This window comes from Rattus norvegicus, chromosome 1 (assembly GCF_036323735.1).
Source record: "Rattus norvegicus strain BN/NHsdMcwi chromosome 1, GRCr8, whole genome shotgun sequence".
NCBI lineage: Eukaryota > Metazoa > Chordata > Mammalia > Rodentia > Muridae > Rattus > Rattus norvegicus.
In genome coordinates, this window is record NC_086019.1 from 194263830 (window position 1) to 194287470 (window position 23641).

Sequence of the window (23641 nt, forward strand, 5' to 3'; positions counted from 1 at the left end):
GAGGGGTGGGGTGAGGCCGGGGAGAGGAGAGAGGGGAGCAGGCCGCTCAGGCTTTCTGCTTACAACCAATAGCTGGAGCATCTCTTCAGACACGTGTCCTGTCAGCATCACTCCCGCCAACAGCTACTTCAGCTGCAGTAGCCTGATGGCCCCAGAAACTCCGGGCTGGCTCAAGCCGCCCGTCAGAGAGGACTAGAAGGTAGCAAATGCTTCCAATATGGGAACCATTACATATTACGTACTCAGGCCCACCCCTCGTAATTTAGGTTTGGCTTTGAGAAACAGGGTGGACAGTCCTCCATGTTTGAAAGAAATTATGCTTGAGCCCAGGAGAAAATAAAAATGCAGAAAGGCAAAAGGGCCCAAGAATGTCCTCACTGTATCACCCAATACCTGGACTCAGTGGCTTCACCCTGTGCCCACCTGCACGCCTCTCCCATCCAATCCTGTCATGACACGATAGTGTCCAAGTGGCAGAGACACCTGCACTCGGTTCCTACGCTCCCAAGACTGGAACCACCTCTGGGCCACCGAGACGCAAGAAGATATCAAATCCATGCAGCCACATAAATCCTCCAGTTATTGCTTGAGCAAGAACTGTAAAATGGAGCCTTTTGTTCTGAGAGTATATCCCGGAGAACCCAGCCATTAGGTTCCACAGCACCCAGGAAGTAGAAACTGGCATTACAAGTTATGTCAAAGCACCCAGCACTCGTGGCTCAGAGGCACAAAGAACAGTCTGTATCCACAGTCTGGCCAGCCAGGCCCAGGCCTCCTGCGTCTGAAGGCGCACTTGCAAGAGAAAGCACAGCTTCCTAAGGTCCTCAGGACTCCTTGGGACGCTGTTCCCCAAACCTTGCCATGTAAGGCTGGATGCACAGAAAAGGGCCACCAGGAAAGTTGGCTGGAGTCAGGTGGCTGCTCCCCTTAGCTACAGCATCAGAGGGAGCATTGGGCACCCAAAGAGGCGAAGGCCAGAATGGAACGTACCCCATCTGTACCAATACAGTCTTAAGATCTGTTTTAGTGTCTCTCCAGAAAATTAATTCACATCATTACCCAGGCACCACATTCCTCTCTCTCCCCATCCCTCCCTACTCCCTCTCTCCTCTCTCTCTGTCTCTGTCTCTCTCCCCACCTCCCTCCCTACTCCCTCTCTCCTCTCTCTCTGTTTCTCTCCCCCTCCCTCCCTACTCCCTCTCTCCTCTTTCTCTGTCTCTGTCTCTCTCCCCGCCTCCCTCCCTACTCCTTCTCTCCTCTGTCTCTCTGTCTCTCTCTGTCTCTCTCTGTCTCTCTCTCTGTCTCTCCCCGCCTCCCTCCCTACTCCTTCTCTCCTCTGTCTCTCTGTCTCTCTGTCTCTCTGTCTCTCTGTCTCTCCCTCTCTCTCTCTCCCTTCCCTTCCTCCCTTGTTCATTCACATAGTAGCTTGCCTAGTCAGAAGGTACTGTCTGTCCTCTGTCCCCTGTCCCTGTTCCCTGCACCCAAAACTGCTACTCCACCTGAGAGATTCCTGTGCAGTTTTCAAAATCCAACCCAAATGTCTCGCCTGTAAGATTTCCTGATTCCTATCATAACACATGCCATCACCCCGTCCCCATGATGTCACAACCTATGTTTTATCCATGTAAAATAAAACACACAGATTCAGTCACCCCCTCGCCCAACTGTCTCATGGGGACATTCTAAGAAGTTGGGAGGAAGGAAAATGAGTGCAGTGACCTAGGTTTATGCTGTGTGAGGACCTCCATCCAAGGCCAGCCTAGGGCATGGACTGGGTGCTCGGGTTGGGTGCTCATGGGCTCCCAGATGAGGAGGGCACTGCCAATTCAGAAACCCTCTGCCCAAAGACCAAAGCTTAAGACTTGCTGCTCGGGTATGAACGAGGCCATGTGGAACGGCCCCTCGGTCCCTGAGACACAGACCCTGATATGAGGAACGCGCTGAGAGGAAGCACTCTGTGCACAGTAGGGCAAGTGCTCTAGCTGCAGCTCTGCCCCAGCCAGGGGCCACCTATCTGGGGCTCGGTTTTATGGGTCACAACCTGATTCTAACAAGTCAGTAGATGAGTCAGCAGGGGATTGAGACAGCCCCATGAGAATATCCACTTACTTTCCTCTGACTCCAAACCAGGGTTTTCTTTCAAATGAGCAAATCTGTCACATCTTATATACGCCGCTTCCCTAAGTGAGGATTCCTGCAAAGTTCTCAAGTGGAACTAAACATCCACAAGTCTTGAAGGCGCCTCCTCTTCCAGACCATGCCTAATACCTGCTTCAAGAAACCAGTGAGCCAAAGGCCTACAGTTTACTGTACCTTTGGGGGCTGAGCTGACAGATACCTCAGTCCACAAAGTGCTTGCCTTGCAAGCATGACTTTAATTCCTCAGAACCCACATTAAAAAAAAAAAAAAAAAAAAAAGCTAGCTGTGGTGAGAGAGACAGATACATCTCAGGGGCCTGCTGACCAGCCAGCTTAGCCTACATTGTAAGCTCCCGGTCAGTGAGAGACCCTGTCAATAAAACCAAGGTGGACAACACCTGCACACCTGCTATTCACCCATTCAATGAATACACACACACACACACACACACACACACACACACACACACACACACGAAGTCCCTATAGCAGTGGGCTGAGTTATCATACTCCCCAGCCCCCACCGCCCACCCCCCAGATGCTGGGAATAGGGGCTCTAACACCAAACTACACACAGGTCCAAGAATCCCAGTGCCTAAAGCAGCCACAGCTCGAGGACCTGTTTGCAATGAACTGGGGTAATTGGCAGGTGTTCCCGAGGCCGAACTGCAGTCCAGAGGCAAGTTTGCGCGGACTTCATGTTGCCTGTGGCTCTACAGAAGCTGCATCTGGACCGAGCTTGCCTCTCTGACACTGAGATAAATATTCAATAAATGGCATACACTCAAGTGGAGATATTTGCCCTCTAATTCCCTTAAGGGGCAGATCGATGCCCAAATCCTATATGACATTTTCCTTGTTCAGAGGCAGCCCCTCCCTCCTCCACTTGGTAAGGGCTTTCTGGATAAAGGAATAGTTTTTAAAGTGGCCTGGCTACAAAGGCAAGGTTAAGAGTTAACCCTAGAGGGCAAGGCTGCCTCCTGCTTCTCTGACTCCAGACCTTTGGGGAGGTATTGTTCAGCAAGTTTATTTAAAGGGCTTGGCCTTTCTTTTCTCAGCGGGACCCCAGTTACAACACCATTCAGAGACTGCAGATGTGTCCCCAGGACCAGTCCCCTCCAAAGCTTCCCAGCCAATTGCAAATGAGGGGCCAGCAGCTGGAGACTGAGGAACAGGTGGCCTTCCTCTTGGAATGGGTTTGATCCTGTTGTTGGGGCTCAGCTAGCTCAGGCCTGCACAGAAGCTGGAGGAGAATCTCTGCTAGGGGGAATGGTCGGCAAGCAATGACCTCATAGAAAGTTGCTTTCAGGAGAGGGCAGGGATCGTCCATTCCAGCTGGTTAACACCACAGGACCTCGAAAGGCAGGCCAGAGCCAGAAGGACCACTTTTCCATAGTGATTTGCAGGGAAAAGCAAGGATTCTCTATCTGGGGATGCTGTCCAGGAGGACCAAAAGCCACATCTGCTTGGAAGTTCCAAATTAGGGTGGCACCACCATGGCTAACCTTTCTCTCCTGCTCTGCAGACCTCAGATTTGCCTAGAGGGAAAGGCTTTCAGAATGCAAACAAATCTGAAAAGTGGCTCCCTTCAGACTTCACCACTGAGTCTGGGAAGATCCGGGCAAGGCGCCCAACAGTGTGGCTTCCTGAGGACAAGGTATGTCACTGTGCCAGGCAAGGAAGTCGTCTTTGCTCTGCCCAGGACCAGCACGGGTTTTCTGGCCTCTCAACCTTTGCCTTGCATCCATGACGGCTGAGCAAGAAACCAATCAGAGAGGTGAAATGCCAGGAAAGAGACATTAAGAGCAGCTAAGGCATGGTGCAGCTTCCTCCTGCTGGCCACCCTTTCAAGGGTGAACACTTCTACAACAAAGGTGGGAGCAGGCTATAGTGGTCCCTGCTTGTAATTCCAGCACGCAGGAGGTGGAGACCTGAGAATCAGGAGACCCAAAGTCACCCAATCAGCCAATAAGTGGAGAAACTAACTGAAAGGGAACTAATTACTCCGACCTGGAAGAGCACACCTGCAGATGGCCTCTTCTCTGTACCAGCTTAGGAAGTAGCCATTATATGCAAGGGTTATTCAGCGCTGAGGGAAAGCTGATGTGGGTCTTTCCGGTCAACAGTGACCCCACCTCACTTCAGACCTGCAGCCTCTGAACATCCCTACCCACTGCACAAGCAACCGACCTCCACAAAGATCTATCTGTATCCTAGTCGGTCACACTCACCTCCATACCAGGCGAAGACCAGAGGTCACTTTTTTTTTTAAAGCCACCGAAGTGAGCTTTGCTTGCTTTAAAAACAGGCTTCATTTCCTGGCTTCTTTTGCCCCTAGGGCCACCCTTCTTGGCCAGGGCTGGAAGGGGAGTGGGTGTCTTGGCTTCCAACCTTTAGTTCTTGGAATTTTTTTTTTCTTTTTCCCCTGGGGTAGAGGGGAGGAGACAGCAGGTGGAGAGAAGATAGGGGAGTCTCTAATCTCAGGAGAAAGTGCTGGGAAGGGCCTCTACACCAGTCATTTCCATGGCCACAGGCTGAAGGAGTTCCTGGCAGTCCTATACATGTAGCCTTTCATTTCCCACCTTGTTGCATAAAAGGCAGAAATGCTAGAAGGAGAAACTTGAATTGCTATCAAAACAGCAATGCAATGAAGCTAAGGTTTGGTAGAATCTGGGGCAAGGCAGATCTAGTGATGAGTAAGGAACAGACAGGCAAAAACAAGATGGCCCTTCTTGTTCTGAGCTCGTGGCTCAGGGGCTCAGCATAAGTCACCATCCAGGACTCTGTGCTGTGTCCCACTGGTCCCCATGGCAGCAGAGAGTATAGAGCAATTCCCTACACATCATCAGAGGCCATTAAAAAAGGATTACAGAATATAAGAGCTAGAAAACGTTTATTGTCTGAAACTCTTCTTCAAAGGACTTAAGGAAGGGGTGTGGGCAGGCGAGGGAGAAACAGAACCAACCAGCCTCTCCTCGGAAGTTCAATGTTCAAAGTAGGGATGAAGAACAAAACAAGAGGGGTGCCAACACTCCACCAAACACCCTCTTGCTGAGGAAAGAGAAATGAGCTGTGACATCCACCTAAAGGGTCACTGTGAAGTTGGCCGGAAACCACAGCATCTCTAAGAATTGCACAAATTTTATTCCGGAAATGGGATCCTGGGATCTGCCTGTTTATTGAGTGGGGGCCATCTGTCAACATCCCTAGCACATGTGCGACACTTTCACAAAGCTCTGGCCGCTGTCAGCATCACCACCTTGAGCATCATCATCACAAGGCATGGAGTGAAGAGCATGACCTCGTCCGCCCTCATGGAAAGCCTCACAGTCCCAAGGACTGAGTTGTAGGACATGATCTCACCCTGAACCTCTGCCATCATCAGCCCCTCCTAGAGGAACGGTGCGAATGAATGCTCAGCTCCTCCACTACTCTGGATCCCAGCACAGACCCTTGAGCTTCCTTCCATGGAGCCCACCAGAAGCCCAGCACCTAGCTCCCCTGGCAGGCGAATGGAAAATGGAGACAGGAGACGATGGCAAAAGGCAAGCACCACCTGCTATGGTGGACAGGTTCCTCACTGGCCTGGACAGAGCACTACGGCACACCCAACCAGGCTCACACCAACCTCTCCACCGCCCTTCACTGGCCTATGTTGATCCTTTAGGAACCTCAAACAGAAGACTCTCCTGCCAAACTCTACCCACGTTCACAGCTCACACTACGTGCTGCGTGGCCACAGTCGACTTCCTTAAAAAAGAAAGGAAATAAAAAGGCAACCTTGAACACCAGGAGGCTTGCAAAAGCCCAAGAGGACAGAAAAAAAAAAAAAAAAGAGAGTTGCATAAAGGAAGGCCTAATGTTCTTCTCTACTTAAATGTCTGAAAATTTGCCATTTATCATAGATTACAAGGCAAGCGTGGTCTTTGAAATATGGGTTTTATTTACTTTGACGAGGGTGTGGGATGGGAGGAAACCAGAACTTACCCAGCACCAGTGCTGAGCCAGAAACCGTAGTCCAGTTTGTATTCAGTCTGCACAGTTTAGAGAGATATTATCTTGGTATTTCAGCCAGGTTATCTTACTTGACTGAGGTCACGTAGATAGTAGAGACGTTCAAACTCCGCTCCCAAGGGCAATTCCCTTTGAGACTCCAAACACACATATGGATTCAAAACAACTTTCTTAGTTTCTACTTAAAATTTTAAGTCAAATGTCCAACCAGGATCCCTTAGTCTTTAAAGACCTGAGTGGTTTTAAATGTGAAGCGTATATCTGTACAGGCTACAATCAGCTAAGCAGCAGTCTTAGTGGGAATCCAAAGGGTTGGGGTGGAACAGGGAAGAGGCAGCTTGAAGCAACTCACATGACTCAAGGGCCAACTGTCAGCTCTCAGTGTGAACTTGAAGGGTTTCCAACGAGAATAAACTTTACAGAGGTCTCTATTCTCAAAGATCTCAAGCACACCAAGTTGGCCGTTTTTAGTTGTTAAGATACCTTTAAAACACGTGGTCACATATGGAGAAAAAAACAGTATTTGTAAACTGTCGGGTATAACAAAGTAAAAAAAAAAAACAATTTTCAGGGTTAGGAAACAATGAAGGAATTTATGAGTTGATTTCCTTAGTGCTCAGGATTGAGATGTCTAGGGGAAAGTGCTACATAAATAACACAAATAAACATGCCCGCCAGGTTCTCCTTCCTCAATCCGCATTCTCCCTATGAGCTATTTTTAACATCATCATAAAACATGGTCACCATAACCTGAAATTCTCTCTGTCCAGAAATGGCTTGGGAATCATGATTCTTTAGTTGGACAAGAAGTTAAAGAGGAGGTCTGCGACGGTTTAGCTCCCTGACTTGACCCAGATAAAAGCAAGCAGTGGACTTTCCTTTATTCTCAAAATGTAAAGAGTCCACAGAGCACATCATTGCCTACAGTGGCCTCAAGCAAACAAGCAACACATTCCACATTTAATCACAGGGCTGGAGAGCCATGGGTGAGGTGAAGACCACTGGGTGCTATTTCCTGATTCACAAGGCAGTTCACAATCACCTATATAACTCTACCTCCAGGGGATTGGAGGTCCTCTTCTGATCTCTGCAAGCACCAGACACATACATGGTGCATATACTTACATGCAGACAAAACACATGTACGTGTAAAAATAAATCAACGTGAAAAATAAACCCTAGTCCAAGTTTTTCAAAATTACTGAAAATCGAGATACATGCTCTTCAAGAATGACGGACAGCTAGGTGTGGAAGTTGAGGTGGGGATTGAAAGTTCTAGAACAACCTGGCCTACATGGCAAATCCCAAGCCAGTCTGTGGGAGATGCCCATCTCAAAAAACAAACCACTGGCACAAAAGAATGCTCATGGCTAGTCCTGACAGTTAAATACACTTTTGTAAAACTACATCTTCAAGGTTTTGGTGAGTAATTATGTGAATGTGGGTGGCGGGGAGGGGTGTTGTTTTTTTTTTGTTTGGTTTTGTTTTCCGAAACAGGGTTTTTCTGTGCAGTCCTGACACTCACTCTGTACACCAGGCTGGCCCAATCTCAAGGGCCACCTGCCTCTGCCTCCCTGGTGTTGTGATTAAAGGTGTGCACCACCATTGCCTTGCTCACCAACTGTATTTTAATAAAAGGCTACACTAAACAGTAGTCATCAATGGGACTGCCATCTTGAATTTTTTCCCCACCATTCTCTACAAAGCAATAAAGACAGTAAGGGCAAGGACAGCCCATGGGTGAGAAGGGCGTGTGCAGGCAACAGTAGGTCAGAGGGGTGGAGCTTCCAGCAGCTGGAGATAAAGACAACCAGGAGCACTTCCCTGTGGGTGTTGGGGACCCAACACTGGTCCTCTGAGAAATGAGGAAGTGCTCTTAATCACGGAACCATCGCTCCAGCCCCTACAGGGACAGTTCTGCACAGGAAACCCATAATTATCTGTAAAATAGCCTGCAGCATCCCTTCCCCCAAAATAATTCCTAGCTGTTGACCAAGACAAGACACCCTGCTGGATCATTCAGAAATGGAAAAGTAAGACAGACCCTGACGAAAGGGACTTAGTTGTCTTCTCATGACCACCCTAACTATGTAAGTAGCCAAACTGTCTGAAGTGTGAGAGCTCCAGCACACACAGGCTACTGGGTGCACAAGGCCACTGCACACATAGGCTACTGCACGCACTCCATGGAGAATGTGAACATTAAACATCCCCTTCCTGTTTAAACACTACCCCAGTTATTTCATAACCATGTAATTATTCATTAAATCATATATTGGAAACATCTCATATTGGAATGCTTGGTTAGTTGAATTCTCACCCTCAACAGAAAAAGAAAAAAGAAAAATTTTAAAATATCTTGGAGCAGAAGACACAGCTCCCTTTCTATAGGCATGTATTGTTCTTGTAGAGCATCCACGTTCACTTCCAGACCCAGCTCCCAGGCCTCAAAAACCTCTGACCTCCAGGGGGACCCACCCTCTTGTGCACACACCACACATGCCCACACAGAAATACACACACATACACCTAATTTAAATTAATTAGAAAATAAACCTTAAAAACAAGGGGAGGCTATTTTTTTTAAGTAAGTGATTTAGTCTTTTAACTGATTGAAATAAACAGTCAACACACACACACACACACACACACACACACACAACTTGCTCTATTCAGATCAGTGGAAGCTAGAAAGAGTTATATAAATGCCAATTTTCTGGGCTGGCCAGATTTTTGCTCTAGAAGTAATATTAAACACAGCTCTTTGCCTATGAATTGTGAAATATGCTATATTCTAATAAAGAATGTGTACTTCATTGTGTGTTTAACAGCATGCGCCTGCATTTGGTTTAATTGACCAAGAATAAGCCCTTGTTCCTCAGCAAACTATCAAGTTACAGTCAACTCTTAAATATTCACACTCACACTGAGGAACAAAAAATGCAGATAATAGGAAACACAAGACTTATGTTAAATCATCCACTTGCACCATGCGGATATTTCTTTTCTCTTCTTCTAACTGGCAATTAAATGTGGAGGGCTGAGACCACAGCATGTAGGATATTCTCTGACAAAGGACTTGAGCCACCCTGGAAAAGAAAAACTCCCTTCGGCAGGTCTCCACGCAGCCCTCACACTCAAGGAGGTTTCTGCGGGTGAACTTTAAAAAGGCTCACTTCAGTCCAGAACTGCATCACCCCAGAAGACTGTCCCAGAATTAGTGTTTTTAAAGGCGTATAAATCACCCCCCACCCCCAACCCTCAGGCCGTCCCTTTGCACATTTCACTTAGCAGAGGGTGGGAAAGTAATTAAGGGTTTGAGGTTGGGAAAGCCTTTTATTTTAGCTCCTACTGGGCTGGGGTAAACAGATTCCCTTAATGTCAACAATGACTTAATTAACCAGAGCAGGTGACAATGTCAGGGGGAATCTGAAAGTAAGAGCCAAGACTGGCAGTAATCAGGCTTGACTACACTGGGAGCATTCAGAATATGAATCAACAGGACAGTACATAGAATCGGGACCACCCCTCCGCAATCTGCAACTGTTGACACTGTTGTCCTTTGTCACGGGGATGACCAGTCAGTCGGGTACTGTCATTTCTATCCTGAAATACTGAGCAACGTCTTATAGAGATTACTGTCTTCTTAGGTCAACTGACTTGACCCAACCCTGCTGCTGCCACTTGAGAAAGTGTCCAGAGACAGGATAGGATTGGGGATGAGGACACACATTATATGACAACATAAACTACACAGAACTACATGGCTGAATATAACACTCCCTAGAGGGTCAAAAGGACTCCTCAGCAGGAAGGCATGGGCTCTTTCTAGGAACTTCCTGATTACATATTTGTCTGGCCCGATAGACATTATCTAAACTGAGCTTCTAAATTAGCGCACCGACGTCTTCTGTGGTAGAGCTTCAGAAGATGGAGGCTGAACTTAGTCTTAGCTGAAGTTCTGGTTGCACCAAATATGACCGCTGGAGGGATGTGCACGTATTAGACACCAGAGCCTAGCACGGAACCTAATCTCTAGCTTGATGGCCTTCTAGTCACCTGGATATCGTTGGCAATGTCAGCCTGATCCTGCAGGAATCCAGCATCACCGAATCCTCCATCCGAAAGCAACTTTCATCTCAGGGTAACTTGTTTGCCGCACCGAGAACTGGCACCACCTTGTCCCCACTCGCTGGGGATGGTAATGGCCAAGGCCACCATCAAGGCCAGGAGCTGTGCTTTCTGCTCTTTCTGTCCAGGTCACTGGTGAAAACTTAACCTCAGAAGGCGCCTGGGGACATTACTGTTCGATGACGATTGGTGCCACCGAACTCAGTAGCAGAAGAACCAATCCAGGCTCTGAGACTTCTCTGCATTTTCCAAGCCCGCGCTGGAGAAGCTCCACACCTTAAGACGGTTTTCTGTTCTTTCTCTCCTTCTCCTCAGCATCTCCCGACTCTGGCTGTGATTCGAATCTCATGCAAACCCTGAACCTAGTGAAGTGTACCCAGGGGCATTGGCAAAGTGTGACCTACAACTTCTGGGGCTTCTCAGCCTTCCTCCCTAACCTCACATGTACCTACAGGTCCCCAGGTGGAGGACCTGCTTTCAACAATGTGAGCATTGTTGGATATCAGTTCTTACACAAAGAGCCGTTTGGGGGACTCCAGCCCACTGTCCTTCCTCTCCCCCACCTGTCTTCTCCCTGCGCATAAAAACACCTTGTAACCTTTCTCAGGTAATTAGATGGAGTCCAGGACCATTTTATACCCTGCACTGAAATCAACTCACAGCAACACTGCCCCGAGAGTCCAGATGAAAAATGACAATTCTTTCCTAACGGGGCTGTTTCTGAAGCCCACGCCGTAGGAAACCTCGGCTCAGCTTCCTCGGTTTGTGCTGAACCACACACTCCAGGGAAAACCAGCAATTAGAGGAACATCCATTTTAATTATTAGCAAAATTAAAGAAGTACAGACCAGACTTTCAGAAACCCAATCCTTTCCTCTCGCATTAAACCCTTTGAAAAACGTGTCCCTGTTGCAAATTACACTTTCCCTGACGTCACAGGATAAGTTACAAAGAGGTGATTCCAAAAATGGGTGTGAGGCTGTATGCTGAACCCTGAACACAAGCTCCTACCACATTTCCTTTCCAAAGACACCTGGCAATTTATAACATTTTCAGGCATCTGTGTGCCCTCCCCCCACCCACCCATCTACCCATCCCCCACACCCCACCCCACCCCACCTCACTCACTCACACACACACACACACACACACACACACACACACACACACACACACGTCTCATTCACACAAAGCCAGTGAGAATGCCTGAGTGGATCTTACTGGGGACCCCTCTTAGATGGATACAAGCCCTCCTTGGGGACATCCTTGGGGGGTGGGGTTTCTGTCCCCACCCCTTACCATCCCCCTCTGGACGAACTGCTCCTCAGGACCCTGATTCAGGGTGTGTAACAACAGCAACTCAGCTGACCCGCCAGCACTCAGGACCATAACGGACTCCAAAGCCAGCCGGCACCAGGTGGGCCCTCGGCAAACACGTTCATTAAGTGGCGATGAGTGCTGCGATCTGCAGTGTCACGCTCGGATTACCACTCAAAAAATAACTCGCCTACCAATATTCCTTCCCGATGACAGATTCCCATGCTGCACCAAGCAGAGAGGCTTGGCTATGGACCCCGGCTCTGAAGGACCTGGGAGAAGGACCAGCTCTTTGCCCAGCTCAGGATTTTCAGCCATCTTCTCCTCCTCACAACTAGCCTATTTCTCATCTGCAACCAAGTGTGCAGAGCCAAACACTAGTGAAATCTGGCGTTTCCTCGGATGGGGGAGGCTCTTGGCCAATTCACTTTCGAATCTTCCCAGCATAAAGCCTGCCCCTCTGTGATACTGGACGTAAGCACAAAGCTTACAGCAGCTTAAAACTCAATCCAGCATGGCACGGCTCTTGGTGCTCAACTTCAGAACCACTGTTTCTCCTAAACAACTCGAGAAAACGTCAGCCTTCAGAGGCTGCCTATCTCCTTTAGCCAAAAGATAGTGGATTCAAGGCTTTCCCTCCATCTAAAAAAGCAACCGCAGAAGGCCACAGTCACCCAGCCAGGGTATGTCCCCTCCAGAGTGCTGCAAAGAACTGCTGCCACCTCCCTCACCCAAGCACAGAGAACAGGGCAAATCAAACCACTCCACTCATGCCTGGGAGCCAAGACCCTCCCTTCTACGGTCTGATATGGAAGATGTGGAGAGAGATCACCCTCATAAGGCAGCAGGCTGAAATAGGCCTTCCGTTCAAAGACCACTTCCCCCAGACACATCCCCAAAATAACTTGGTACCCTTAAAATGACATGCAAGAACTTACCTTCTGGTTCTAAAGTGGTATCTTCAACTAAACTGAAGGAGGGCCGGGCCAGGGACAAGGTTGCCATGGTGACCAAGACCAGGCAGATGAAGCGCCCCCAGCTGACCATGGTCACGGTGCCAATCCCTGGTCCTGTTCCATATCTCCATGTGGACGGTAATCCCATCTGCACACTTCTTCAGGGACCATGGGCTACCTGCAATGCCTTCAGCCCACGGGGGGCTCAGGAGCCAGGGCGCTGCTGTGGCTTGCTCAGGCTGTTGTTGCTGCTGCTGTCGCTGCTGCTGCTGCTGCGGCCGCCCCTGAAAGAGAATCAGCCAGATTCAGTCTCTCCCCCCGTGCCAGCCAGCTTAAACCCAGATGGGATAAAAACCGTTTCTCAGCCTCTCAATACATTCGCAAACACATTTTTTCTCATTATCGGAAAAGCCTTCCATCCTCACCTCAGCGTCCCAGGTGTTTCCAGAGGCGTCCACAAACTGGAGTAAACCAATCTTTTCAAAAAGCTTACTTTTAAGACACACAAAGATAAACCATCACTATAGGACCCAGCCACCCAGCCATGCAGTGCGCCCCTCCATCCACTATCAAGCCACCAGGTTGCTGAAGCAACTTGACCTTCCTTCCTCTCAAGGACAACTGCAAAAAAAAAAACAAAAAAAACAAAAAAAAAAAAAAAAACCGAGTTTAAAACGCTGGGCTTGGCACGACCAGCCTCATTAACTTCTCTTATTCCAGCTGGCCTTTAAGAAGCTGACTGGAGGAAGGGTTTGCTCTGAGAGCCGCATTTCAGCTGAGCCGAGCTGCATGTCCCCCGCTCCAGAATGGTTCTCAGAAAGAAAAGGAGACCGACAGAATCAAAGAATCTCAGGAAGGCTACAAAAAAATTCCCACCAGTTTACACTTGTCAGAATTCATTTTCAAACGCGGGCGTGTATTTCAATCTTTCGCCAAGCCGCCACTTACAAAGAGTGAGTTTAATCCAACCGGGGGATTCAAAGCCTGAATTCCCTTCCACTGACTACGCGGCAGTGTACAGGCAGGCATACTAACTAAATACCTTCAGCGTACGTCAAAGGGGTAAAGATACAGAGCAGATACAAACCTTGAGGAATAATTCAAGATTCTATTAGGAACGGTGATGATATGTACAAGCAGTTTGTGGTGTGTGATTGGCCTGCGAACTTTCAATATGTAACCTATTGGCTAAACTTCCCAAGTATCAGTTACAGGGGGCACTCAACTCATTAGATCCAAAGCAGAGAACTTCCCAAGAAAGCTTACCACAGTACAAATAGCTTTACGTTTGTTCAGTGTCTTCAGTGACTCAGTCTTGAGTCAGAATGCACAAGCTCTTAGAGAATCTGCTCAAACAGGAAAGGATCGGACAAAGCCATGGGCTTTGGATCCTGTGGTGTGCACATTTTATGAGACTGGGAATGGGTGAGCGTTTTAGAGAGAAAGAGAGAGGTGTCTAATCCCACACTTTTGATGCTTTCAATTAGAACACAGGATTTCGATCGACACTGCCAGAACCTCCCTGAAGCCCTCCCTATCCTAGGATCTGTTCCTTTCACCCTTCTCTGAGATTAAAAAGCAGAGAGGATGCACCATCTCCAAGAGGGAAATAAGAAGCTGTTGTTTGTTTCTGTCTTTTAAGCACAGGTAAAATGGTATAGCTAACAACAAAATCCAGGAAAGTGAGTGTCTGTCTGTCTGTCTGTCTGTCTGTGCACGCCTGCACGTGCACATGTGTTTGATCACGCATTTATGGGCCCAGGGTTTCTAGACACCTTGAAGGATTTTTGTTTCCCAAGTCTTCTTTCTTTTTAAAGCCAAGAGTCCCAAAAAGATATTTCACTGTCTATGTCTACATACCTGTCAAGGAGACTACACAAGCCTTCTCATTGATTTACTAAGAGCTTTCAGAATGCAGGTCAATCCTCCGCCTCTCTAGCAACTTTACAATCTCAGACTCTAGTAGGTCCTGCAGCAGGGTGCTCAGGCCACCTTCCCTACTAGTCACTACCCAGGAGTGCCTCAGTTCCAGCGGAATGTGGAAGATGGCCAGTGCCCCAGGCTGACTCAATTTGAACGTTGGTTCTTCGAAGGCCCAGTCCCACGGCAGCCCCCTCCTCAAACCTCTGTAAGGCGAGAAGTGAAGGCAGCAGGTCTGCGCAGCTCCTCACCGGAGTGGACAAAAGTGCTGAGCGACCTCCTAGGCAGGATAATTAGGTCCCAAGGCTCCGTGTTGGGAACACAGGCCCAGCATGCTGCTGGCGGCCACAATCCCAGCTTCCTGCCTTCAATACCATAATCCTTCCTGGAGGCTGAGCCCCAGAGAAAGCCCCAGCGTGTTTATTTTTTCCCCCTGAAAGGGGACTCTCTTCTCAGCCTAGAGGGAGGAGTCCTCACCCTCGCTCTGACGGATGGTTCTTCACGGCCACCCGCCCCTTGGGGTCATCTCCACACACGTCTGCCTCCAAAGACAGGCAAAGTGACCAGCAGAAAGGGCTGGCGAGCTTGCGCAGTGTTGTACACGTTTACACACACTCTTCCCCATCTCGCAAGGTTAATTTAAGGCCAGCCTGGAGGGAGTTGGGGGGGGGCAAGGAGGGGTGTGTTGCTACCTTAAAGGGTAGTTCCAGGATACCTCAGTGGACTGTGCAATTGACATTTTGTTCCCAAGTGGATTTCTCATGGGAGAAGTCAACACTCCCAGGTTAATACTATATGTAGGCCCCCTAACCTGACTCAAGGCTCCTTTACTTCTCGATCCCGGATGAATTAAGGAAGGGAGCTGTCATGGGTTCGAGGAGGCGAGGAGGGGGGTCCTAAACACAATGAAATCCCAAAAATATAAACTGCCGTACTCCGAGCAGCTTGGGGTGCACATCGCCACCCTATTTCATTGTAGCGTTTCTTTCATTTGTCAGCCTGGAATATCCTGTTTTGTCCCTCTTCTTGGGGCGCTAAAGAGCTCTGAGAAATCTGCATTTTAATTGACATTCCAACGAGAGGGAGAGGGGCGCCTGATTGCTTTTCTATTCAAACTAAACAGGCTTTTCAGATGAAAATGAGTCCAGGCTGGTAGAAGATTTACAGGGATTTGGGACGCTAAGGACAATAGAGTTTTAAATGTTGATAGCGTTTCACACCAAACACATAATGGGTGCCCAGAGTTTGAAAGCAAGTCTGCTTCTAAGGGTAGGTTTTATTGAACTGGGGGGGGGGGGGAGACGTGGGGGGGATTGAGGAAGGAAGGTCTTGGGAAGTTTGCAGGGGCGCGGAGCTGAAGCTGGCCTCCCGCGCCTGCCCCCTGGCCGCGACGGTGGAAGACAGCGCCACGCAGGGCCCTCTGCCGATTCCCCCGCGCTGAAAGAATGAGCGCGCAAGTTAGAACTCGCCTGTGCTTTCAACATCTCGGCGCGGCTGCGGTAGGAGCTGCTAGAAGAACTAGGAAAAGTCGGTCCAGTTCGCCCCCTAGCCCCAGGCGCGCGGCGATCCCTCCTGCGCCAACCGCTGTGACCAGAGAGGGACCGCCAGCACCGGAATCCCGAACCAAAGCCATTGCCTCCCCAAAGGTGTCATCCGGGCATCTCCATCCCTTTGGGGATGTTGCCTGACACACTCCAGCAGTTTCTTCCCAAGAAAGAACCTCTCCCAAGGGTCTGTGTAGTACCAGGCTGGAGCTTCCAGAATCCAAGAACCAGGCACCCCAAAGATGCCCTTCCCGAACCTCCGCCTATGGGCTGTGCCACTGGCAGGCGGCCCCACGGCGCGCCGGCTCTGAGCTCAAAGGAACGCGCCCAGTAGGCAGGACTGTGCCCGCCGGAGTCTGACAGGAAAGGGGTGCCGGCGGCAGAGACAGATGTCAGCATTTGGATGGAGGTGCTGAAAGAACCCCCCCCCAAAAGCCAGCCATCCGCATTCATCCACTCCTCCATCACCAATACAGCCAGAGACTGACAGGGCGCGCCCCCAAATCGTTTTACCCGCGCCCTCCTCCCCGGGATCCTGCGCCTCGCATCCTCCCACTGAACCCACTTTCCCGGCTGGCGAAGCTCCGGAAGGCGTTCGGTACGACGATTACCTTGAATGGCAGCGCTCCTCTGCGCTCGGTGTTGGCGTCGAAGCCCTGAGTGGGTCGGGATGGAGCAGGCGATGAGCTCGGAGGAAAACTCCAAAAAGAGAATGATCCCTTGGGTGGAAGCGGGCGCCAAGGTTCCGAGGCTTCACGCGCGCTGGGGATCGCAGAACAGCGCGGACATGACGCCGGAGCTGCCCTCGGATCTGGGCAGCAGCAGAAGAAAGAACTGGGGCTTGGCGTTGCCTACTCCAAACTTTGCTGGCGAGTGGTGAACACTCGCAGCGCTCAGGAACGCTGAGGCCCGGGGGCTCACGCCCGGCCCCCGCCAGCCCGGAGAGCAGTCGCCACGCCGGGCCAGGGACACACAGGCAGCCTCAGCACCGGAGCTCTGGCAGCCGCGCGCTCGATCGTCCGTGCGCCCGCTCTGCGCCCGCCGCCGCCGCTCGCCTCTCCCGGCGCTCTCCCCGCGCCGCCCGCGCCGCCGCCGCAGCCTCCTCGGGCGGGTCACGCCCCCCGCTGAAACCCGAGCCGTTTCCTGGACGGCGGCGCCCGCTCTGCCAATCAGCGCTGCGCGCTGGGGCAGTCCCGAGCCCCGCGCGGCTCCCGACGCCTAGCAGCCGCAAAGAGACACCCGCCAGGCAGGCGAGGGGCCCCGCCGCGCTGCCCGCAGGGGTGCACAGATGACCTCTCGGAACCCGGCTAGTGAACCGCCCTGTACGCCTCTGTCCCCTCGTAGCCAGCCAGCTTCGGTGCAGAGAGAATAAGTTAAGTTGTTTTATGTCAAGTTAGGAAACAAATGGCAGAATGCTGTGCAACTTCAGACACCTTAGAATAGGTCTGCAGCGTACTAGGGCCAGACATTTCGCGTCACTGAAGCTTCGAGGGTAGAAGCAGCTAATGTTCGTGGAAGGTGTTGCATTATCTTGTTCTTCTGAACAATAGAAGGGGGCGTGTGTTTGGGAAAGGACCAAGTGAATAGGTAATTGTACTTAGTCCGCACATCTGCCCACAGAGTAACATAGCCAGATTCTGACAAGAAAACTGAAGATCCGAGAGGTTAACACAACTGGCTGCTGGTTGAGCCCTTAAATGTGGCTGTCTTCGAAAAAGCCAAAAACAGAAAACATCTTGTTTAATAGTATCAATTAAACACAAACATAACGAGATTAACATAAAGAAATCCAAAGGAGGGCTGGAGAGATGATTCAGAAGTTTAGAGTGCTTCCTGCCTTCCAGAGGGCCAGAAACCAATGGCTGGCATACTATCAGGCACTCACAATGGCCTGTAACTCCGGCTGCAGAGGCATCCAAAACCTCTGGTCTCCTTAGGAAGCTGCACTGGTGAACACAAAGATACAGTCACATAGTTTAAAAATAAAAATACCCCAGCTCCGAAAAAAAGAACCAAAAAATAAATAAATAAATAAAAATAAATATTTAAAAGAAAGTGAGGCTGGAGAAATGGCTCAGTGGTTAAGAGTACTACCAGAGACCGGCTCAATTCCCAGCATCCACATGCTGGCTCACAACCACCTTTTACTCCAGTTCCAGGGGCCCCGACACCCTCTACTGGCTTCTGGGGATACTGCATGCACAGTGTGCAGATGGACATGCAGGCAAACGTCCATAACTCATCAAATAAAATGAGAATGAATGAATGAATGAATGAATGAATGAATGAATGAATGAATGAATGGGAAGAAATCCAAGAGTCTAGAGAGGCATTGGAGATGTAGTGCAGTGGTAGATGGCTTGCCTTGACGTACAAGGCCCTGTGTCTGATCTCCACACCCACAAGAAAGAAACAAAGAAACAGAAACAGAAAATACATGCACTCTATCAGAAAAGAAAAAGTCGTCTGATCTTGAGCAAATTGGATTCCTCTCTCTGACTCTAACGTTGCAAAGCAGGAGTCTTTAACGAAACTGTCAGGCCGGGTTGTAACTGATTGGCATCTCCCATTTGTCTCTTCCACTAGACTATCTTGGGATCATTTATCTCTCAATATGTGTTCCCTTTCCTTCCTTCAACCCTTGAGCAACGGTGCTTAAGTTCAAGGCCACATAAATTGTAACCCTACACTCAGAAGTGTGTGAGGCAGGAGAATTGCCTTGAGTGCGGCGGGGGGCCGACTTGGTCTACATGGTAAGTTTGAAGACAGCTACATTGTGTCTAAATAAATAAATAAAATCTTGATTAGTGAGCCAATCATAATAGTACATGCTGTATTCCCAGACCTCACACGATAAAGAAAAGTTGGGGAGTTTGAAACCAGTCTCAGGTACGTGCTGAGTTCGTATCAGGCCTGGGCTCCCTGAGACCCTGACTCAAAAAAGTCACTAAGTTCAGGAAAGCCTAGACTCCCTCTGGTGCCTGAAGACAAACAAAGCCTCAGGAAAGCTCACCTGGGAAGCAGGTTTGGAAGAGGAGAGGTACGAGAATCCCTAACCCTCGACTTCATGCGGTTTACACACATGAATTCCTCAGGCATCCCCCACATGATCAGAGGATGGTCTTTACTCACAGCATAGCCTTGGAAACTTTTATGCAAATCACTTAAAATGGAGGAGTAGCAAATCCATTTCCAATGCCTCGGGCAAATAGTTATGAAATTATAGTTTGAGAACTCAACCAAAATAGCAGCCTGATTTCCAAACGAAGTGGTCTGTTTATATGTTTAGTGGAAAGGGGTGTGTTTTGGGTGAGTTCTATGGCCTGGATGGGAACACCGCAGCCAGGTACCACTGAACCATTCACTGGGGGGTGCCAACCTATGCTCATTCTCTGACCTGAAGTCACAAAGGGAAGGCTATGGTCCTGCTGCAAGATGGTGCTTCTATCTTTATGATCCCCACTGATGGGAAACTCCGTGTCTCAGGACAGAGAGACGTTTCCCTACTGCAGTGGGTCCACCAGCCATTGAAAATGAGGTTAACACATTCTCACATAAATTAATGGCCCAGGAAGCCACTGTCCCTGTCCCCCATTCATTCACAGCTTTATAGATACTGAATGGGAGGGAAGCCCTTCCGCTGAAAACAAAAACACCTTCTTCAACGTCAGAGGCAGTGTGCAGAATTTGTTCTTTATGGAGATAAAAAGGTAGCCATCCAAAGTCCCTGATTGCCAAAGAGTGCCTTTTATTTTTCAAGTTAGGAAAACCTACAGATTTCACAATAGGAAAATGTTTAAGTTAAAAAAAAATTAAAGCATGCTTAGAATTTTTGGTTAAAAAAATAGTTTTGCATCATTTAGACTTCAAGTGACCTCAGTGGTTCAGGGAAGCTTTCCTCCCAGCCAGGCTTCTGAATGAGAAAATAATCTCTTTGCAGGATTTTTACCCCCTCTCCCTTCTTCAAGTGGCTGGAACCCCTTTTGTCAATGGCCTCCCGTGAATGCTGTTGCTAATAAGCCTATTAATGAGTTTCCATGGCCGAGTGTGAATAGGTAAATAGGGCCCAATCTGTTGAGGTTTTGGGGGTGAGGGCAGAAAAGCCTGCAAGAACTGAAGGTGACAGTTTGAACTGAAGGCGGCAGGTTTAGGCTGAAAGAGACTCCAGACAAGGCCACATTCTCCACCCTCCACCCCCTACGGGGCCTCCTTTCTTCCCAATTTTCTCCTTTTATAAAATGTCTTGAGTAGTCACCCTTTTCTTTTTTCTCCCCAGAAGGCCTGACGACACCCCTCCCCCGCTACTCTAGTAATGATACGTCAATGGAATGAAAGGAAACTGAGGGCAGAAGAAATCAAAGATCCTACACTCATCGAGGAGCAAACTGTGAGGTCAGCCCATCCCTGGGAGAGGGGAAAAGGAAAGGGGCCCCTCTCTGTTGAGATTCAGATGTTTAATTTTAACCATTCGTGTTTTAATGGGTTGTGTCTCCTTCACCCTATGGACAAGCTGGGTGAACAAAGGCTGTGTGGGTCTTCCCGTGTGGGCTTGCCCACAGGCAAAATGATGGGCTTCAGTCTTTATGTGACATCTCTATAAGGTCCAAAGCATGGCTGGAATTCAAGCTCATGGTCCAGGACCACAGCCAGGCCACCTACTCCGGGATGAGAAAAGAGCCCAATCAGTTGTGGCATCTCACTAGGGCAAGTGTGTGTGTGTGTGTGTGTGTGTGTGTGTGTGTGTGTATGTGTGTGAAAAGGTATACTGTCTGTGTCTGAGAAAAAGTATACTGTGTGTGTGTGTGTGTGTGTGAAAAGGTATACTGTCTGTGTCTGAGAAAAAGTATATTGTGTGTATGTGTGTGTGTGAAAAGGTATACTGTGTGTGTGTGAAAAAGTATACTGTGTGTATGTGTGTGTGTATGAAAAGGTATACTGTGTGTGTGAGAAAAAGTATACTGTGTGTATGTGTGTGTGAAAAGGTATACTCTGTGTGTGAAAAGGTATACTGTGTGTGTGAGAGAGAAAAAGTATACTGTGTGTGTGTGTGTGTGTGTGTGTGTGTCCCCATATTCACCTTGAATGTCATCCAGTATTCTAAACTACATGGACCTACTTCCCTGGGGGATATACGGTCCTTTGGAAGCCAAATCTGGTGACGCATACGCATATGTATAATTCCAGCACTCAGGAGGTAGAGACAGAGAGAGAATCAGTTCAAAGGCAGCCTCAGGAAGAGAGCTGGGGGCTATCCTGGGCTCCATGAGACTCTGGCTTAAGAAGAACCACATCCTCCTAGTAGGACTATCTCACTTTGATGCCAACGGGATTTACTCTTTGAGGGTGAGGCCTTGTGGCAAGCCCCTCCCTTCACGGTTAGGTCCCAGTGTGGGTGAACTGGAGCCAGTTACTTCAGTGTCCTGAGTCATCTGTTTCCTCAGTGGCAAAGGAGCTTCTTATTCCACAGCTGTCACATGGATTCCAAAAGGCCAGAACGGACGAAGATGGGGCAGACACTAGGGTACTCCCAGGGGGTTCCAGAACCTTTAGCACAGGGGAGAAGTCATGTGTGTGCTATGATCATCTCCAACCACCCCATAGGTGACTACTCCCACCTCTCAGGACTATCCAGGATTGAGCTCGTGGCTACCCTATCATTACTGTGCTATTACTAATAATTAGTAAGAGCCTTCATTAACATATTCTGGAGCCATCACTGCCGACACGCCCTCCCACTCCAACAGAACAGCCCAATAAGAAACACCCGGAGGTCGGCCTTAGCATGGCATTGGTTGCACAGAGCATGGGTGCATGGACGGTAGTGAGGCACCTGAGTGCTGGTCGGTACCTGCTCTTGCTATCAGTAGTTCCTGGGGGACATTGGAAGGACTGTGTGGGGTTGAGTAGAAGGCACACATAAGGATATAGTTTGCCCCGAGGACCACCCTGCAAGAGAAAAACAGCATAAGCACAGAGATCTGGCCAATCAGATGCATCTACCTTATCTTTCCAGAGTCCACACAACAGGGTTGCACATTCTCTCTCCCTCCTTGGCTGGACATTTGAATAATTTCATAGTTTAGAAATGAAGCGGAAAATCCATAGGTAGATGGTGCGAGCTCTCATCTCAACACCGCTCCCTTCTGCCCTGTGCCCAGCGGACAAAGGTGAGCTCCTGCCATCTGCTCACCTGAATCTGAGAAGGGAGTCGGTTGGCTAGCTGCTTAGTTAAGGCAGCCACATGCACAGCTAGGAAGCCCCAAGTCTCTTGGCGGTTGACCATGGGACAGGAGAATCCGTGCTCGGTCTAGGCACCCAGATGTGGCTTTCATCCTCCATTCTCATCCCTTAGCACACTTGGCTTGTATCCACCTCCACAGAAGGCACTGGTGCTCATCACTATCTGCATAATTAAGGACAGACGGACAGACACACACACACACACACACACACACTCCTCTAGCCTAAGATAAGCTTCTGATGATCTCCCGCAGGCCTCTGAACATCCTGGCCGACACCTTGAAGTCCAGAAGCTGAGAGGTTGTCATTTACCTGTCACTGAAGGAGTTGCTATATTACAGGAGCTTGGCATCTGTGTGGGAGAACAGACAGCGGTCGGCGAGCACTGCTCTTGACCCTTCTACTCATAATGAACCTCTCCCAGAAGAACGCCTCCAATCCCTGCCCATTGATATTTAAGAGCAATGTATGGCTGATCATTTTTTGACTACGAGCCTCCAGGCCCTTCATCAGAACCAACACCAACACCCTCATCCTCATCACCATCCTCATCACCATCATCACCATCACCATCATCATCACCACCAGTACCATCTTCATATCACCATCATCATCACCACCATCATCACCCTCATCATCATCATCACCACCATTATCATCCTCATCCTCATCATCACCACCATTATCATCATCATCCTCATTCTCATCCTCATCCTCACCATCACCATCACCATCCTCATCATCATCATCACCACCACCATCACCCTCACCATCCTCATCATCACACTGGGACAACCTCCTCCATAGCAGTCCACCCCACACCCCTTCAGCAGGCAGCAGGGAAGTTACCCGTGTGGTTGTACACAGCGCTAAACAAATTATCACATGCAGTTCTACCTTTAGTTCCCACCTGCAACGCCCGTCCCCACCCGGAGCCCTGTGCTCCAATTTAGTAGCAGTAGCCACATCCTGAGAACTCCAAAGCCATGTGTAGCTCGTGCTACCACGGTGAACAAAACACAGATGTGAGAGGCTTTTGCTCTCACGATACTGTGAGCCAGGCCCTTGCTTACCACTTCCTCCTCCAGGAGGACCTCAGGTTTCTTCCTACCCATCCCCATCTGGACTACTCCCATGGCCTGTATGGAAAGCACCTTACACTGCCAGTGGTTCTCAATCTTCCTGATGGTGGCACCATTTAGTACAGTTCCTCATGTTGTGACGACCTCCCTCCCCTGACCATGAAATATGTGTGTTTTCCAATGGTCTTAAGTGACCCTTATGAAAGGGTTGTTTGACTCCAAGGGGTCAAACCCCAAAGAGGTCAAGGCCCACGGGTTGAAAACTGCTAACTTAGGAGAAATGGGTACAGATTCGCCT

At 49.2% G+C, this 23641-nt stretch overlaps 1 protein-coding gene across 24 annotated transcripts in view; it reads right to left on the bottom strand.

Moving 5' to 3' along the window:
- The window catches only part of Fgfr2 (fibroblast growth factor receptor 2), a 105212-nt gene extending 88127 nt beyond the window's left edge, over positions 1-17085 (bottom strand). For 12 of the 24 annotated variants that reach the window (XM_006230393.5, XM_063281101.1, XM_063281100.1 and 9 more), the window contains exons 1-2: positions 16633-16774; positions 12540-12841 (exon numbers count right to left, since the gene is read on the bottom strand). In XM_006230393.5, coding sequence (XP_006230455.1) covers positions 12540-12705 — 166 coding nt within the window. In that variant the 5' untranslated portion in view covers positions 12706-12841; positions 16633-16774. The other 12 variants (NM_001109896.1, NM_001109895.1, NM_001109894.1 and 9 more) reach the window with 5 other exon arrangements.
- Positions 17086-23641: the final 6556 nt, after the last annotated feature.